Genomic DNA, 18,720 nt, shown 5'->3' with positions numbered 1-18,720 from the left:
TCTGCTCACAAACATTTCCCTCTCCAAACTCTCAGACCACAGCTTGCTCTGACCTTTCACAGGAAGTGTCTTAAAGAGGGCAATAAATATTTAAATATCATAAAATCCTATTTATATATAAATATAATAAATATCCATTTAAGTAAATTTTTACTTCCCTAAGGTAATAAATATTGGTGCATGACTCCAAAATAAACAAGCCAGAGCTGTGGAGAAACTGGCACCTGTAAAAGCAGCACACAAAACCTCCTCCTTCATGGCATGCTGGCACTCACACTGCAGCCAACACTGCGCTGGCAGCCGGCCGCACTGCCCTTCCCTGATGCTCAGCCCAGCTTCTCACAGAAAAATACTTACACTAGTAACTTGATATGTATCAAAGTGTTTAAAGACCACAAAACACTACCTTTAAGGTAAGAAATACATGCAAAGGCATTTCAGCATCAAATGACTGCTGGAAAAGCCACTGCTCTGCAGCAAAACAAACAGCAAGTGTGACCACTCGGTCACAGCACAGACGCTGCTTTATAGGAAGATGAAGTGTGTTATGTTTTTTGGGATCTGACACCTAAGCTCCAGCCCAGAGGACATGGCTTTTCTCCTCTTAAAGAGAATGAAAACCTTCACCTGCAGCTCACCAAGGTCTTGAACTGAACTGAGAATGCTCCGAGTGGTGAGAGATGCTGTGCTTCTGGATCTTGTTTTATTTCTACGGATTAACATGGCTTGAGGATGGATGCCCAGACTTATGGATGACATGTTAGTAAGCCCAGCAAACATCATTTCTTAAGGTACTGGCACAAATGTTTTGACTGTTTGGGGCTGACAGCTGGCAAATGTTATTTGAAAATACTACCAACAAACATATATCAAAGTATGTTCTGCTTTTGCTGTACTGCTTTCCCAGCACGGTTTCCATATTTAAATGTTCAAAAGATGAACCTCAGTCCTACCCAAGGATAACTGATCATCTTGTTATGTCCAAATTTCTGCCAGAATAAATATCGTTTGAAATGTTCCTATGACTGAAGTTGGGTTTCTGGCTACACACTGCCAGTTGCAGCAGGATCTGGAAGTTCACACAATTGTTTCCTGCACACAACTGGCATGAAGAGGCTTCAATTGCTTTATGAACACATTCTGATGGGGTTGTACAGACTGACAGACTCCATACAATACAATTTCTATCCTTAATCTGAGAACAGGCCAAGAGAGGGAATGAAATTATCCTGGCGTCAAATTACACCAACTTGTCTGCTGCTGCCCCAAAAAACATCTGTCTGTAATATAATGCTGAAGATGGCTACAGGGAAATTTCAGGGGGAAAAAGAAGACACCCCTGTTCAGCAGAATGCACAGATCATTGGCAGCAAGGGCTGGAACCCACTGCTGAGTAACTTCAGAGTGCTGCAGTGTTGTTAGAGCCCATCCAATTAAATTGAGGCCTGCAGAATATTTACACTACTACATCTCTTGGTTCCTGAAAGGGTTAAAGCTTATTATTAGCATATAATTTACAGGTCCCTTCTCCCAGGAAAGAAATAATGCACAGTAAATGCCACATTCATTTTAATAATACATGTTACAGTCTGTGCCCAACATCTGCACAAAGGTAAAGCAGACAGATTTTTTTGACATGTCCCACTCTGCCATTGAAACACAGGCTTTTTGTTTTGTAAGTGACGGAAGGTTTAATCAAGAAAGCAGGCAATTCATCAATCGAAACAAGGCTGCTCACACTGCCCTGACAGCACACACATGGTTTTATACAGAAGAAACCTGGCCACCTGTCAGCAGCACCTTTTACATCAGGATATACAAATACACTGGGTGATCAATCCTCCAGCTCTTCCCATTCATTTCTTCATTTTCTTATTGTATTTTTCTTTATGCTAGATGTTGCCCTCATTCTCTGCAGGAATAGATGGCAGACAAGGCAGGCTATGGCTGTTTATACACTATCATAAAAATTTATATACCCTTAGAGTGACTTATTTCCCTTCTATTTGAGTACCATTATTATAAATAATTTTTCACTTCATTGAGGAATTTTTCCTGTATGTTATTATCTGTGCCTGCCTGCGAGGGCTGCCTCTCCCTCACTGTGCTTGTGCCTCTGATAAGCCTAAGCAATATGCTGGCAGAAGATGCTCAAGTCTGAAATGAAGGCAGTATGTAGTCACAACAACATCTTAATTAAACTGAAGGCCATGAGGAAAGACTGCACTGTGAAATACTGAGCTGTGTCTGTCAACAGGTCTGTCTGGAGCGAGGCATTCTTCTTCCAGCAGCTGCCTGCCCCAGCATGCACATTAAACCTGTCAGCTCCTCAGCATCCTGCTCCCAGCAGCACCCACAGACATCCCACTTATCAGCTTAGAACTGATTTTGCCTTTTGGTCTGGGTGCATGGCGTGGGGTGGGACGAGGGAGGCTGCTGGGCACCAGGATGATGCCAGCAGTGCCAGTGCTGTGTTGCCATGGCTCATGACAGGCTCTGGGCAGTGCTTCCCCATCTGCACCCTGCCAGGGACTCACTTATTTGTATGTGCCAAGAGAAGTCTCCTTCCCTTTATAGTCACCCAGTGTGTCATGGCCAAGACTGGCAACGACAAAACACTGGTTAAAAATTGCAACTGCTGCTTTCAGGACCATTTTTTCCTTGACTCCAGTTTTGTGCAAACAACTGCATTACACAGCCCAAGGGGTAATGGGCAGTTCCAGTGAGGATACAGTCATTCTGCCAAAATACATTTGTGATACAAAGTAGGATCGACAGCCAAAATTCATTTAATCTTCCACAAACATGCTTAAAGTGCTGTTTTCACCAAGTACTGGGAAAATCTTGGGTGTCTACAGAGAGCAAAGAGACATCACCCTACAGCTCTTCATTCTACCCCCATTACAGCCCTCCCTTCCCAAGCAGCTCCTCCTGTGCCCATGCCAGGCTGAGATCATACCAAAACCAGAAGAGACTGCTCATAATGGCTTTTGTTTCCCTCGGCAGCCCCAAGAACCCCTCTTCTGAGCTGGGAGCCAGAGAGGGAGCCCCCAGGCCTGTCCCCACGCAGGCAGACCCTGTGTGTGCTGGGGGCACAGCTCCCCTCACCCTCCGTGCACCCGCAGCTGGGCACAGGCAGCGCTGGCACCAGCCCAGGCGGTGGCAGCCTGCTCCTAAATCTCCTGTTGCCATGGCACTGCAGCAGCACTGCAGACAGCCCAGGCTGCCTGCACACGGCACCGACGGAACAGGAAACTTGGGAATGGCTTCCAGAGCGCGTCTGGGGGCTAATCCACCTCGGCAAGGTTTGAGCACACAAAGAGAACTGTGGCGGCACCTCACCGCAGCTGCTGACAAGGCAGCGCCGCCAGGAGCCGCGCGTGAAAATCCTGTCACTGCACAGGATGTGTCAAATGACAAGACCCCCTCTTTGGAGAGGGCTCACAGCTGTAATAGCCATTACAACACACGCACAACTCATAACACTGTTTCTGGAGGAGAATGTGCAATTGGAGGAAAAATAAAGAGTTATAGCCTTGAAAATGTGCTCAAGCAAACACGAAGAACTAATGCCCTGTCCAGTTCCACAAGGCCTTGTTTTGTGCTTTGCCTGTAAGGATCTGGTAAAGTGTTCAGGCTCTTTGTAAAGCAGGCACCTCCTCAGGCTGCACGATGAGCATTGGCCAGCACATCCTGCAGCAAGGGCAGTCCCACCAACAGCCACAGAGCTGCTGCAGTTGGTGCATTTGGTGCTCTCCCAGGACAGAAAGCACAGCTTCCCATCCCCATGCAGAATTGTCTCATGCAAACACAGGAATACACCTTCCCTTACATTTCCAAATGTATTAGGGCAGAAGAGTAACAAGGAAAATGAGGACTGACAAGGATTACGCAATTCTTACATTCTATCTCTTTAGGAACCTGAAGCTGCAGTTTCAGGCAGAGATTACCTTTAAATAACCCTTTGATTATGGTACATGAATTAATGCCATGTTCCCATGTCACAAGTGTCACTCGCTATTAATAGGAGGAACCTGTGAATGGTACATTTTTGCCATCTTCTCTTCCCTGATTATGCACAAGCAGTTTCAACTGCACATCCCACTGAACCCACTGCTGGATTTCAAAACTGTCCTAAAATCTCCTCCAGCCTAATGAAGGGACTAGACTTTAATTAGGCTTTGACAGAGTCAGGTTTAAGTCCAGTATCCGTTTCCTCTTGCAAAAACAACATAACAGAGCGAAACTTGTGCTAAGTGTGATTCCACCACGCCTATGACAATATTTGTTCAGGTGTAATAGTACTACAAAAAAACCCCCAGAGAAGTTGCTGTGGCCAGCAGTAGTGGGGGATGCAGAGAGCAGGAAGCACGTGGCAGCTCACCTGAGATGGCGTACAGGTTGGAGTGCTGGTGCTCCAAGTCCAGGCGGGTGCTGTGGCTCTTCCCCCGAAAGCTGGCTGGCAGCGTCAGCGAGATGTGCCTGAGGGGAAGGGAGGAAATGGGCAAATGTTACTGCAGAGCACAAGATGCTGCTCCAGCCAGGTTAAGCAGCAAATATCCATTTTAATACTGCTTCCAGAAGGATTTACCAACTATCTGTACTCAGCGTCAGCCCCCTCCACCCCTTGGAGCCCTGGGCTTGGCCAAGAACCAAGAACTGCAGCAGTGGCCATCCACCCCCAGGCAGGCACAGCAGCTCCACACCAGTCAGCACCCATGAACAGCCAGCACGGCTCTGCCCCTTTAATTCAAATCAGTATTTTTCTAAAGCAGATCTCCTGTCTGTGTGAATTTTAATAAAATGTTATCATTAATCTTCTGGACTGCATTGCCACACGTAAAAAAGATGCTTCCTCTCCACAGAGGGCTCAGTGCAGCGAGAGGCAGAGGGAGCAGCTCCCACCTCAGCTGAGTGAGAGCTCCTGAATCTGGGCAGACAATGAGCATCACACTCCTGCCAGGAGAACCAGGCAGCCTCTGTGTGCTCTTGGATACCCTGTGTGTGAGACAGAGCCCAGTGTATTCTCCAGCAGTGCATCAAACCCATGTCTTCAGCCAGCAGGTTTTATCTACCACACAAATCATCTGGAAGTTATCTGCCTTCAGAAACAGGACACATTTTGGGAAGAAAAATGTATTTTTAGCCCTTGATGCAGATGATGGTGAACACCACAGATAAAACAAGAAAAAGCAAACATCAGTCTGAGTTTGCTTGTGCTTTCCAAAGCTATTTTTAACAAAAAAAAAGATGGTGTGAAAATACATTTGAATTTGGCTATCAGTTTGCTGTTTAAACCACAATCCACATGAGAGTCTCTGGAGCAGAGGCATGTTTGTTATGAACACACTTTAAAACAGGAGACCTCTGCCTGTGGGCATGATACGCTTCTCATTTGATTTTTAACAGAAGCATTCAAAAATGTTTTCCAAGGCACCAAAGGCAGCCAGTAGAAAGGCTGAATTTCTCTGCCCTCTATGGGGAACTGCTTTCTCCTCAGCAGAAATTGTTCTGGAGCTAAATAAACCAGGTCTACTTAAAAGGCCCATTCCTAAGAAGAGTATTTTTTAGAAGTTTGTACCACTTGTGCTGTAGGAGAGGCTGCTCCCTGGCCTCCAGCACAGCCCACCACCACTCCAGGGAAATGGCACACACGCCCTCAGCCAGAGGACTGGCTGAGCATCCCACAGCTGGCTCAGGGTGGGCACTGAGTGTGCCACGCTGCAGCCCTCGGCTCCAGCAGGCAGGCAGCAGCCTTGCAGCACGGCCTCAAGTCATGTGCCTGCAGCACAAGCCCTGGGCCAGGCCAGCAGGCAGCTCCCAGGCGTGCCAGGTGCTGCAGGTGCTGCAGGGCCAGGTGCTGCAGGTGCTGCAGGGCCAGGTGCTGCAGGTGCTGCAGGGCCAGGTGCTGCAGGTGCTGCAGGGCCAGGTGCTGCAGGTGCTGCAGGGAGCATTCCCCCACAGGCACTGGGCACACACCAACACCGGGCCAGCCTTTGCTGCCCCACTTCACAGGGATCCCGGCTGCTCTCCCTTTCCCACAGATCAACCTAAGACAGCACAAGGAACCTGCCATGGCAGGGGGTGACAAAGGTGACGTGGAGTACACCTGCAGACCCACCCTCAGTGGGCAGCACTCCCACCCCTGCTCCCAGTGGGACTGGTGAGGAGCACCAGCCCTGTCTGGCACTGTGGCTGTAACCAGGGTGTCTGGAAACGAGGGCCTGCTGCCAGCTCGGGGGCCACTTGCTGTCCCTGGGGTAGCACAACCAGGCATTCCATCACTCCAGCTGCTACAGACAGCCAGAGAGATGTCTCCAAAAAGAACACTGGCTGCACAAGACAGGGCAGTGACTGCTGCATGGAAATCAGCTCTCCCCTTCCCTCTTTCTTTTTATAAAAGATGACATTGTAGGGAGGAATGGGAAACAAAGCCTAATTTATTTTAAATTAATGTAAACTTTGGCCAGGATCAATATAGCTTATACCTACAAACTTGATTGCATAATGCATTTTCCTTATGTGTTGTGAGAGCCAAATCATTTTGCACTGTAGAAGACAAAAAAAAGAGGCTGCCATTGAAAAGCAAGAAAATCCCAATTACAAAGTCCCCAAGTTCCTAAACACATATCGTGAAAGTATGTGCAGTTCTGTGGCATATGGCAAATCAATTACTAGTTTAAATTTTAAAACAAAAACATGGTAAATGTGTTGCACAAATAATCAAGAACAACGGTTTGGTTTAGATTACAGCGGCCACTAGAGTTTTGAATACAATTAATCATCATTCCAGGCACCAGGAAGCCATATTGACACTTATTCCTAATTTGAATATTTAATTAGGGTGAAGTTCTTCATCAAATTATCACAGAACTGGGAGGAAAGCCTAAAAGATTTAAACAATTACTACTTTAACCCTTACCCAACTGCTCACCTGTGAGCACAACAATCTCTCCCTGCTCTGCAAAGCTGGAACATGATCAGGCAATGTGACAAGATATTATGTAAAAAGCACTACAAATATCCTGGGAAAGGGGAACAGACACCCAGCATCCCAAAGGGCCTCTCTGGAGAGGCCAGGCTGGCACAGGCTTGTGCTTCTGACTGCTTGTGCTCCTTGACCTTTACCAGAGCAAAGCTTTTGGGCCACATCTCTACTTCAGCATCAAGTGTGGTTCCTTCCAGGGCTTTTTTTCGTTTGGGGCTTGTTGTTGGTTTGGTTATTTTTAATTGAAGAGCCTGTCCAGAACCATCTACCAGGCTCTTGCTGCCCCCACAGCTGACCTGGCACAGCCACTTGCTCCTGCCTGGGAGGTTTCCCAGCCCTGGAGCCCAGGAGCTGCTCCAGACCTGCTGTACCTCCAGCACCCCATGGGCACCCTCCCTCTGCACAGCCCTGCCTCCAATTGCTCAAACACCCCGTTATGTGCTGTATTAACCCATATAAGAAAATCTTTTTTAATGAGGAGTGATATACTTATGAACTCTCTAGAGTCATAATTAGAGCAAACTAATTGAAGTTGTGTTTTGACACACTTTCCAAATTCACGGGTACTGCATGACATATTCACAACACTACTGCTGCACACCGTGGTGACAGCAAAATCATTAGGCTAATAACACTTATTTGCATTCCGATCATGCCAGCAGCGGCCGTTAAACGCTGCCTCAACCAGCACTCGTTTACTCAGAAAGTTTCCACTGGAAGATATTAACAGTAATTATTAGTACTTTAGTGAATCTCTGATGTTAAGGAATGGCAACTCACAAAGACTATCCCCATGCCAATTATCTCCCTTTTGAACTGCCACCAGAAGCAGCTTTCCTCCTCCCCAAAGATAAGCAATGGGGCAGTTTGGCACAGAGGGAGGATGGATGGTCCTGGCAAGGCCAGTCCAGGGCTCCAGCCCTTCCCTCCACAGCTGGAGTCAAACCCCTACTGCTCCAGCACTGCTCCAATACCAAACATGTTTTCCCCAGCATACGATAATTTCAAGACCATTTAAGACAACTTTAATCACCCTCTTCTCTTCAGTTGCTCCTTTATTCAGCAAATCCATAGAACAAGTGAGCATGTGATGAGGAGATCCCTCACATGCAGGCAAAGGGGATTTGAGGTCTGTGCACATTATGGCCACTTTTTCACCATTTTTGGAGAAAAACTCACATAAAACAGGCCCAGGAATGCCCGACAGTTCCAAACCTGTTATTAAGAACTGTCTGCAGGAAGGTGATGAACTGCTTTTGAAGTGAGGGGGCAAGTACTCATAAAAAGGAACAGAGGGCCACAAGAAGTGCCAGATATCAAAGGATGATTCATAATTCATATAAAAAATATCAACAAAGCACAGCAAAAGCCCACTGTAAGATGGGTTTTGGACCCAACAGTGACAGACTGGGGTAGTACAAGTGTGACACTCAGAGCAGCATATGAACTATCAGGCAGCAAAGTTTGATTTTTTCACAACAAGCTTCAGAACAGTGCTGCAAAACTTGCAGTCTAATGGGAATACCTTTCAAAAAAAACCAAAACAAAATAATCTAACCTTCCATAAACAATGATTATGCAAAGATCATTCCTCATGAAAAATTGACAACAGAACAATTAAATTTCAAGCTGCAGAAAGTTGAAAACACACGTAAAATGAGTTACTATCAGGCTGCAGCTCTCACGAAATGTAATCCAACATGAAAGCTTTGCTTATGGAGACTGGAAAAGGCACATTTTTAAGAAAGAAGCTTCTGGGGTTCTATGAACTGGCACCAGAGGACTTGGCAACCACCCCCTCTACCAGGAGGCATCTCCCAGGCGCAGCTTGCAGCCACTGCCACAGCAGGTATCTGTGGTTCCAGCAGTGGCTAGATCCCAGTTACAGCATTTATTCACAGCCCTTAACTTTGACTGTGTTGGGGCACTCTGATGCCAGAACACCTACCTCATACTCCAAAGAACTGCAATGAAAACCTAAACTGCGAGGCAAGAATCACCTCGGGTAATGGACTTCATTCCAGACAATCTATTCTAATCGTGTAAACCAAATGTTTAAATACTTTTTAAAACCTTCCTGACCCTTTCCCTAAAACAAGCAACATATGGGCTTTGCAAGCATTTCATCTCATTCCAAGCTACTAAAATATCCTGTTTCCTCAGAGTCAATGAGAACTGGGGGTGCCAGATTCGGATTTTATAAAAGCCCAATGGCAGGAGAGAATGAAAAAGAGAGTGAGCGATTCTTTCCACGCTCAGCTCCCCCTGTTTAACTTTCCCAGCTGTAGGGAGGGAGGAGGGCAGCACACACTCCATGCACTGGGCCCCGCGGGTGCCTCTGCCAGCCCTGCCCAGGTGCCTGCAGCAGGCAGGGCGATGCTGTGCCCCTGTCTCCAACAGGAGAGCACAGCCCCGTGGTGCTCACCAGGACTCGTGATCTGCTGCAGACCAGCAACACAAAATGTAAGGCCTGATGCACAATGAAGCTCCTGCAGCTTCCTCTGCACGGGGATTAATTCAGATCAGAGAACTCGAGTAACTGGGACAGAGCAGCTGCCAAACAATAGAAAAAACCCCAACAAGTTTAATTTACGCCGCTTGGAAGTCTGAGCTGCAGCCCATTAAATCCTTACAGGCAGAGGCTGCATCAAAGCGCTGAGACCTGGCGCTGCAAGCATGAAGTGCTGTGAAGGGGCTGTCTCAGCTGAGCAGCGCCTGCCTCGGGAGGCTGCGCGGCAAGCACGGCCTTCCACATCCTTCACGAGCTGCTCTCCAGAGTCAGGAGTTTTCAGATAATGAAGCAGTAGGGAAAAATTGCCAAACAGCAGAAATACTCCAGAAAGATAAATTACACACGGCATAAGCTTCCTGGGTTAGGATTTTAAATTCTGTCAAATTAATCAGCACAATGAAGCCCAGGCTCCCAGGCCAGATGCAAAGCCCCTGTCAGAGACGAGCCCCTTGCTGGGGCTGCTGCCCAGGCAGAGCCCCCTGCCCCGGAGCGCTGCAGGCACAGCCCGGCCCCAGGGACATCGACACCTCCCCTGCAAAACCTGTTAAACAAATATCCCACATAAAGGCTCATTTGGGAAGAGCACATTGTCAGCACTTTGCCAGTAATAAATAATGACAGTCCAAACACTTTACTAAAAGCAATAAACTCAAGAAGTGTTTCGGAAAATGGTGAAAGTGATTGATTTAAAGGAAATATCTGAACACAACCACATGCACTTCAGGGTGAAAGCACAGATTACAAATCAGCAGTGGCAGAGATCATATTAAATAGCAGACAACACACAAGTTTTAGGGGAAAAAAGCTCAGTTTCCCTGCAGGGCTTATTTAACAACCCAGAGCACAGCTTCTCCAAATGGATACCTCCGGTTTGGACTTAACAACCCTATGCTATGCCCCAAAGAAAACATGCCTCCAGAAATACTGCTATAGCAGGAAGAGGGCTCTCTATAAAGAAAAATGACTCTAAGAAGATTGAAGCCTCTTCACTCAGAGCATTTCCACAAATTTTTCAATGCATCCTCAAAATCGGCCAAATCCATCAGGCTCCTTCTAATTACAGTTCACAGCTTTCCTTCTCAGCTGCTGCAAGAGGCTCTTGTGCCTGGAAACCAAGCACAAGGTTTAAACGTTTTTTCCTAATCATCATTTTCTACCACTAAAACATACTGGACTGTGACCAATTTTTGCACGTCTTCATCCAGCTGAGCTGGACGCAAGCCACACGGTCAGCGCCGTTTCATAACAAATCCTTTATGGGAACCAGACTCTGCAGAAACACGTGCCAGCCCCCCTTACCACCTGAACCAGCATGTTCAGATCTGCACAGCCTACACACATCACGGGCATTTCATCATTACATTTTGTTTCTTACCACCCCCACCACAGAGGATCCATGGAAATACTCCCTCCAGGCTTCCACTTACTGTTTCTGTCTCACGGGGGTTTTAATCCATTGCTGCTGAGATGTGACCTCAGCCCTTATGACATCCTTGGCTTCTGGTAAGTACATAATTTAAAAACTAGGAATATTGTGCTGTGTTTCATGATATTTCATTTGAGCATTTAAGCCACATAATATTTTCAAAATCTAATGATTAATAGCTATTTTTTTTACTTGATCTTATAGCTATTTTCCAACGGAAAAGATTCTACAATTAGTTGCAAGTCAGAAAGTGGTTTTACTTTTGAGCTCTGATGATGAAACAGATTAAAAAAATCCAACTCCATCAAGAAAGCAGCACTTTGCAGAAAGGATACTACTGGCAACACTTCTCAGAACAGTTTCCAGTCATACCAGCAACATCCATCCCTAAGTACTCCTTATCTGGCAGCCTTTGGTTCAGATGAGGGATTTAAGGCTGACCCCCACTGCTCTGTGGAGGCATTCTGGCCCTCACACCATCAGCAGTGGCTTCCCCTGGGCAATGGCAGCTTTCTCAGGATTTGGCTTCTCTCTATACCAGGGCAGAACAGCACTGAAGCCCTGGAACCTTTTCCCTTACAGATGCTTCATAAAAATCTATTTTAAATGAATTAAAGAAATAAATTATTATAGCTACTTCTAAATAATAGGGTAGCTACTTCAAAAATAGGAAAGGCAGGCAGCTTCCCTTCCATTACCACACTGCAGAGTCAGGCTGTGCCTCCCAGCCCCAGCTTGGGTCTCCACACTGGCTTGTTGGTGTTGCTTTATGACCTGTCTTGATTGCACATCATCAGCCTGCAGCAGAAAGCCACAGACAGATCCCTTCCCAAGCTTACCCACCAATTTCAAACAACATTAATAAATCAATTTGAAAAATCAGACTTCTCTGCCTGGCAAAGAAATTCTTACATTCCTCAATATGAAGCTCCACTGGGAGCGGGGAACAGGAACAAATTGTTTCCTTTTCCTAAGGAGGGGCCAGCTTAACTAGTGAAAAGGTAACTGGGAGCTCAGAAGCAAAATTCACACATCCTGCTCTTATTCCAGGTGTTTAAGTAGAACAATTGCTATCTGTGTATCAAAGCCAGAGCTGCACTTCCCTGGTGTGGTGCTCTGCCAGAGCAGTGTTTGGAGCCCTGAGCACTTGGTAGCACACACTGACCTGCTCCATTCAGGGAGGGAGGGAGGCACCCACAGCTGCCAGGGCTGAGCTGCTGCAAAAATGAGCTGTTCCTGCTGGTTTTCAGCACACGGGCCAGGCCAGAGCCCCAGCACAGCAGCCCCAGCCTGTCCCCGGCTCTGGCATGGTGCAGCTCTCTGCAGGGCCCAGCCCCAGGACGGGCAGCAGCAGGGACAGGAGCACACGTGGCTCTGTCCCAGCCCCCGTGCCCGGGCTGGGCACAGGGTGACCCCGGGACCAGCTGGCACGGGGCCCTGCGGGCACACAGGAGCTGCTGCAGCACCAGCCAGGGTGGCACGGAGCAGCTGCTGCACAGACACCCGGGAAGGCAGGCAGGATCACAGGAATGCAGGTGGATTGCAGCCAGTCCTCCCCCTCCAGGTAAATCATTAACCTCTCTGATGACAGCCTCGAAACCAAAATGACTGAAGGATGCCCAGGGTCAGTGCAAATCTACGATTCCAAAACCTCGCATCAACAAGCAAAAGTTGTGACTGAATCCTGGTCTCTCCAAGAGGAAGATTAAATGCCTGTGACACATCATCTGCAATCAGAGTGCTCCTTTCCCCAAAGTATCCATCACAGATTGATAACATCCACGCAAAAAGTTAAGTGCAATTATGTCTGTCACTGCAAAACACACTTCGACAGCACTGACTGACACCTTGCCTGCAGCTGACAAACTCTGAGCGGGCTGTTGGAGTGACAGTGGCACAGGCTCCTGCTGCACCTCAGGAAGGGATGAGCTCCCAAGCCACAGAAGCCACCCAAGCTCACAGAGCACCACAGCAGGGATGGAGCCACCACGGAAGGCAAAACGCCTCACTGCTGATTGTGTGTGTACTCACAGCAGTCAAGGACTTGCTCCCAAAACACTGGAACCAGCACAAAAACACTGACCAGCACAAAAATGGCACAGCGTGCCACCCTCCCCAGGACTTGCCAGGGCTGCTGTTGGAGGCTGTTAAGCCTGTGGAAGAAAACACGAAGGAGAAGAAACGGCTGAAAACTACCACAGGCAGTCCAGCACAACTACCAAACAAAGCCTCCCCTTGTGCAGCCCTGACTGAGAGCCATAAGCCTGTGACACAAGTGGCAGCAGCAGCACTGCTGATGTGCATCAGCCTGTGGAGGTCACACCTCTCATACATAACTCTGATGGGCCACCATCCACTGCCATCAGCACCTTACACCACAGAGCAGGGGGACTAGTGCAGAAATATATATATCCCACACTAAAATGTCCTTCCATTTTAGGTTTAGTTGTACAGAAGGATTTAGTTTATATCCAGCATTAGCAATTGCTCTGAAGCCCCCTCTTGCTTCAGAATTATTCTATAATGCAGACAGCAACTGAAGAGAGCAGCCCAACAGCAGACTCTCCCCAGTGCTCCATGCAGCACTGCTCACAGATTCTCCCTCACTCCTGAGGCAGCTTCAGAACAACCCACTGCTGTTCCTGTCAGGATACATCCACATGGAATAAAACAGCACACTGGCTGCCAGTGTAATCGCCTCTCCCCATGGTGACGTGAAAATAAGAGATTACTTGTGACTACAATCTTCCACAAACACTGTGTTGAGTAACTCACCACACTGCTGACAGTGTTCGAAGAGGCCTTCAAGTTGCCTGTGTTCCCTGTAATAATTAAATATTTGCAGGATGCACCTTTATATACATTTCTATTTCTTAAAAAATATATTGGATAATAAATAACCAGAGTAAAAAAACAGACATGAAAGATGCTTTGAATGATCAGGCTGGTGGTGTAAAAGTTACCTGTAAATCACACACGGGGTGTGAGAGTGGAGCTGGCTACAGACAGGTGGATTTTACTACAAGGCATTAATGTAACATTCAATTATTCCACTGCATACTGGCTGGTTTAACTCAGCCAAATTAGAATACATTTTATATTGACTATTTTGACATTTGCTTTATTTGGCAAGTAAAACAAAACTGATCCAATTTCCTTGCAGCCATTGTAAACCATAAACTGCACAACAAGAGGTTATAAAATATATAAGCCTTGTAAACACTTCTTTTCAGACTGTCACTGGTGCTTTGAGCTCTAATTTTGGCCCTGTTCCCAACAGCTCCGACACAGTTCTGCAGCCTCTGGTCAGCTATAAAGTGACCCTTCCACATTCAGTGATTGAGCACTGCCATTGACATTCTCTTGCTATGATAATTTTCTTTTTCTTTATTGTGGAAATCTGCCCAGACAGAGTTTCTTGCAGAAAGAAAATGAAGTTCTGTGCTCTAAAACCAAGACATCTTTCTCTCTGATCTCACATGGCCTGGGCTGGCATCTAGCTTATGTCCAGCAGAGCTTCAGAATAACACCTCAGGGCCTAGTGGGACAGGCTGCAGTGTTCAGAAAACTGCTGGCTTTTCATCTCTTTTCCTCCATCTCTGAGAAGCATGACAGAATGTCTGCCTGCAGCACACCTGACAGTACAGGACAGCAAGCACTGTGCCAGGGCATGGCAGCTGACCAAGCAAAACACCCAGTGAAAGAAACACCCAAATGCTTTGGAGAGCTCAAAGAGCCATCACAGGACAGTGTACTTCAGTCTGGGTCGTGGATGAAGGCTCAAATGTACACACCTGCCTTAAGGATGTACCTAAAAGCTTTTTGGGGAACATGTTGCAGCAGTTTAAAAGCCTAACTCTGAAATGACCTGGAAATCAAGATTCTAAAGGACGTAAGCAACTTCCACCCACCAAGAACCAGTACTTCAAACCATGACTGGACTGATCCTGGAAATGAACAAAACCCGTTTCCCTTCTGAAGTTGGTAGAGACACTTCTCCCTCCCTCTGGTCAAGAACAACAATTGGCCTGGCTGCAGCTCTGGCTCACCCTTCTGAGCCGACCCACACGTATGTGTTGGAAGCCACAACACCCTGCATATTTTAAAGCAAAGCAAAGGTACAGTTTGCTGTTTCCCTTCCTCTGCAGCCTTTTCCTTTCTTCTGGCTTCTTCACCTGTTTTCCTTTACACAAAAGGCAAAGGAACTTCCAAGCAGGCAAATATTCAACAAACAGCATATTCCCTTATCAGATTGTGACACAAGCATTCCATACCAATGCACAACCATTCCATACCTGGTCCTGGTTGTTCCCAGGCAAGGTTAGTAACCACAAGACATGCAGCATCAAGCAGAAGGAGCTGGAATGCAGAAAACCTACCTTGGCAGGTTGGGAGCGGGCGCTGCAGCTGGCGCAGGGGCGGGAGGAGCCGCAGGCTGCGCGGAGTCGTGGTTGCGCGGCACTCTGCCCATGCGGTACCAGATGCCCATGCTGTTCAGCTCCCTGGGGAACCAACACACAGATCACTGCCAACGCTGCACACAGGCACCAGCACCAGCCACTGACATGTTTCACAAACACCTCGTCAGTGAGAACAAGTGTAATTAAAAAAAAGGAGAGGTGAGTTAATTCCTACATCAAACTCGGCAACAATTGTACTTACTTGGACTTTTCTAATGATAAGCTTCACCTCCTACAGGCTACTATTTAGTAATTATAGGAGCATAGGGCCCTTGCTTTGGTATAACTGCCTTCATGACAAAGTTCTGCAGTGAGGGGTACTCACCCTATGAACGTGTACTGAGGAGGGGCTTGCTTAGATCTCCCCAGGATTCGGATATCGCAGATCGCTGCCTCTGTAGAATCTCGAGGGATGAATTTAATGCATAGCCTCTTCTTTCTGAAAGCTACTTCTTCTGCAAAAACAACCCAGATCACAGGGTGGGTTTTGTGCAAGATTAGAGTATAAATGTTATTCATAATCTTTCCAGATATTAGGCAGGTAATTATGGCAGAATTGGTGCCAAGGAACAGGCATATGTCAACAAACCAGTCAGTGCAGTGCCATTCAGAGAGGAATGTTCTATCAGATGTGTTACTGGGACTGCAATAACCAGATCTCCTGCTGCCTGCTGCAGAGATCAGCTCCCACGTGTGTCCCTGTGCTGCCCCACAGCACAAACAGCAGGTGACTCTGCCAGTTCCGCATGCCTCTTGCACTCCCTTGCTCTTTCCCAGGTAGTTTTGTCTCACTGGCCTGGACAGCCATATCTAAACATTCCTCCCACAAGCACTGCCTCTAGAAACGAACCTGGAAGCTTCTGATACAACCAGTCAGTTCATTCTGCTACGTGCTTCCAACAACCCCCCTTGAGGAGGAGCAGACAGAGCCTGCCATGCAGAGAGGTTGAGCATAAGAGCTGTCTGTCCACATCTCACACATCCCAAGTGTTAGTGACATGTCCTGATCAAGTCAGCAGGCACAGAAATGATACTCCCAACATGTTTGCCCTGGTTCTTTGCAAGGACAAACCAGATTCCCAAAGCAGTAACTGCCAGAACCTCCCACAAGGCAGCTGCACTGCTCTGACCTGTGCTCTGAGGGTGGATGAACGCACTGCACAGCCCTTCCTGCTATGAGTCACAGAGCAATTCCACTTGTCTCCACGTTATTCAACAGGAAAAACTCAAGCTCATTGAAATTAAGGCTTATCTGTATAACGAATTCTTCAGGCTGTTTACCAGCATGCAGACACAATCCACAGCCAGTGCCGGTGCTGTCTGTGACCACGGCTGGCACTGGCACACAGACATGGACCTGCAGTGCTTGGAAAACAACGCTCCACCTCACCCCAGGGAGTGTCAGAGTGAGCAAGGTGAGGTTCCTGCTTGGATGCAGACACTTGGAAAGCAGGACAGAAGTCTGCTGATATATTGAAAATTTAAAGAGCAGATGCTGAATGAAAATCTGGAAACAACCAGCAACTACAAACAAGTGCCTGCAAAATAAAAACCCTTCATCTTAATATGAACAAATATCTTCCAACTTAAAATATGCTCACTTCAACAGATGGCAAGCAGCCCTGTCTCCATAGGTTCCCCCTGTTTTGTAATCCATGCCTTGGGAAACAGCACTCCATTCCAGCCTCTGGAATGTGCTGCTGCACTAGCACCAATAACCATACAGACAGTGTGAGGTGTGCCAATAGAGCATCTGTGCATGCAGCTTGCAGTTACAGTAACGTTTTTAGAGATGGCAAATACCTGCATCCCTAAAGTCTAGTCTTCCCCTGCTTTGAAAAAGTAGGGCTTCTGTTTGAAGTGCCTGAAACTAGTCTTAGGAGTCTAGGATTTAAGGCTTCCTGAAATTCTTCTCAGGACCTACTAAGGAGTACTGTATTAAATGTATTAACTGTGAGTCAGCTGCCACTTCGAGAGGAGCACAGAGACACCTGTAACCACAAAGCTAACTCTTAACAAAATCAGTGCCTCTTATTTGACATTTTCTGCAAGTACAAAGCTGACTATTTGCTTTTGTCTATGTTCTCTTTTACACCGTTTTCTCAGAAAAGGGAGTGCCTCTGCTTTAAAGACTGTCACACTTACAACCCAAAGCATTTCAAATTAATGACAAAGTCCCCTTCCACCTTTCCACCAGGACTTCCACAGAAACTGAAGCAGCACACAGTAAGGTCCAGCACTCCCAAGGGTCAGCAGGGTAAGCTGACAATTCTATCTCATACCACATGTGCCCAAGAATTCTCCAGAAGCAGAGGGTGACCTGGGGGAATGGTCTTCAGAGTGCAAACTAATACCTGCAGTCACAGTCTAGACAGGTAAAAGCCTGCAGTCAGAGTCTGCAAACTAATCCCTGCAGCCAGAGCTCAGCAGGAAATAAGCAACAGTCAGAGGCTGCAAGGGAAACCTCCAGTAGGAGTGCAGAAGTACCAAAAGTGGCCCTCCACGGCCTGACCACACCAGCACTGGCAGAGTGGGACTGAGGAATAGATGCCAACTTACGTGTATCAATGGTCTCCTGGATGGGCATGAAGCCTACAGGTAAAGTGTCCTTGATATCAATGAGCTTCATATCAACCAAGACATTGCCTAAATGACTCTTTGGAGAGAGAAAAGAAACAGTTGATTATGACAATGTCACCAAATTAAACCCCAGATCTTCCCATCTGCTGAAGCCTGAGATGCCCTATCATTGTATCTGACCACAACTCTGAAAATGGTAAGAACATACCAAGGCAACTCCTGCAAGTGTCCTCATGGCAGGAGCCAAACAATGGCTGACTAGATCAGCATTCAAAATTTTAACACCTCATCCACTGCCATACTTCCTGACCCTTGGAAGCATAGCCAAATTCTTCCTTTTGTAGGCACAGCAGTTCAAAGTACAACTTTCACCAACCCATTCACTGAGCAGTTCTTACACACTCTGCATCTACAAGAGCAAAATGACATTTCCATGACAGTAACAGCAGAAAGCATTACAGGATGATGGCTTATGCACACACAGCCAAAGTTATTACATGCATTAGCTAATTAGTACTGAATGGACAGGGTTCTAGCTCCAAATGCAGCACGCTCCAGAAGCACAGGCCATTTGGAACAACAAACTTCATTTAGAGTCCATATGAATTCTGAACTCATGCCTTGTCCTATTAATCAAGGCTTGAAGAGCTCAGAGCTCAATTCAGAGTGACAGGCTCCACAATGGTTTGGAGACCAGATTTTCTTTGCAGGTTTTGATAAAACCAGCACTGCTGCCAATAATATGGGGTCACAT

General features: G+C 46.9%; 1 protein-coding gene across 7 annotated transcripts in view; it reads right to left on the bottom strand.

Annotated features, from left to right (window-relative positions):
• Positions 1 to 18,720, bottom strand: part of MVB12B (multivesicular body subunit 12B) — a 55,043-nt gene that overhangs the window by 23,231 nt on the left and 13,092 nt on the right. For 5 of the 7 annotated variants that reach the window (XM_063410310.1, XM_063410315.1, XM_063410312.1 and 2 more), the window contains 4 exons: positions 17,946 to 18,042; positions 15,712 to 15,841; positions 15,306 to 15,428; positions 4,385 to 4,482 (listed from right to left, as the gene is read on the bottom strand). In XM_063410310.1, coding sequence (XP_063266380.1) covers positions 4,385 to 4,482; positions 15,306 to 15,428; positions 15,712 to 15,841; positions 17,946 to 18,042 — 448 coding nt within the window. Of the gene's footprint in view, positions 1 to 4,384; positions 4,483 to 15,301; positions 15,429 to 15,711; positions 15,842 to 17,945; positions 18,043 to 18,720 lie in introns of those variants that run through there. The other 2 variants (XM_063410316.1, XM_063410317.1) reach the window with 1 other exon arrangement.

This window comes from Prinia subflava, chromosome 12, assembly GCF_021018805.1.
Source record: "Prinia subflava isolate CZ2003 ecotype Zambia chromosome 12, Cam_Psub_1.2, whole genome shotgun sequence".
Lineage (NCBI taxonomy): Eukaryota > Metazoa > Chordata > Aves > Passeriformes > Cisticolidae > Prinia > Prinia subflava.
This window is presented reverse-complemented; position numbering and strand designations above follow the sequence as displayed.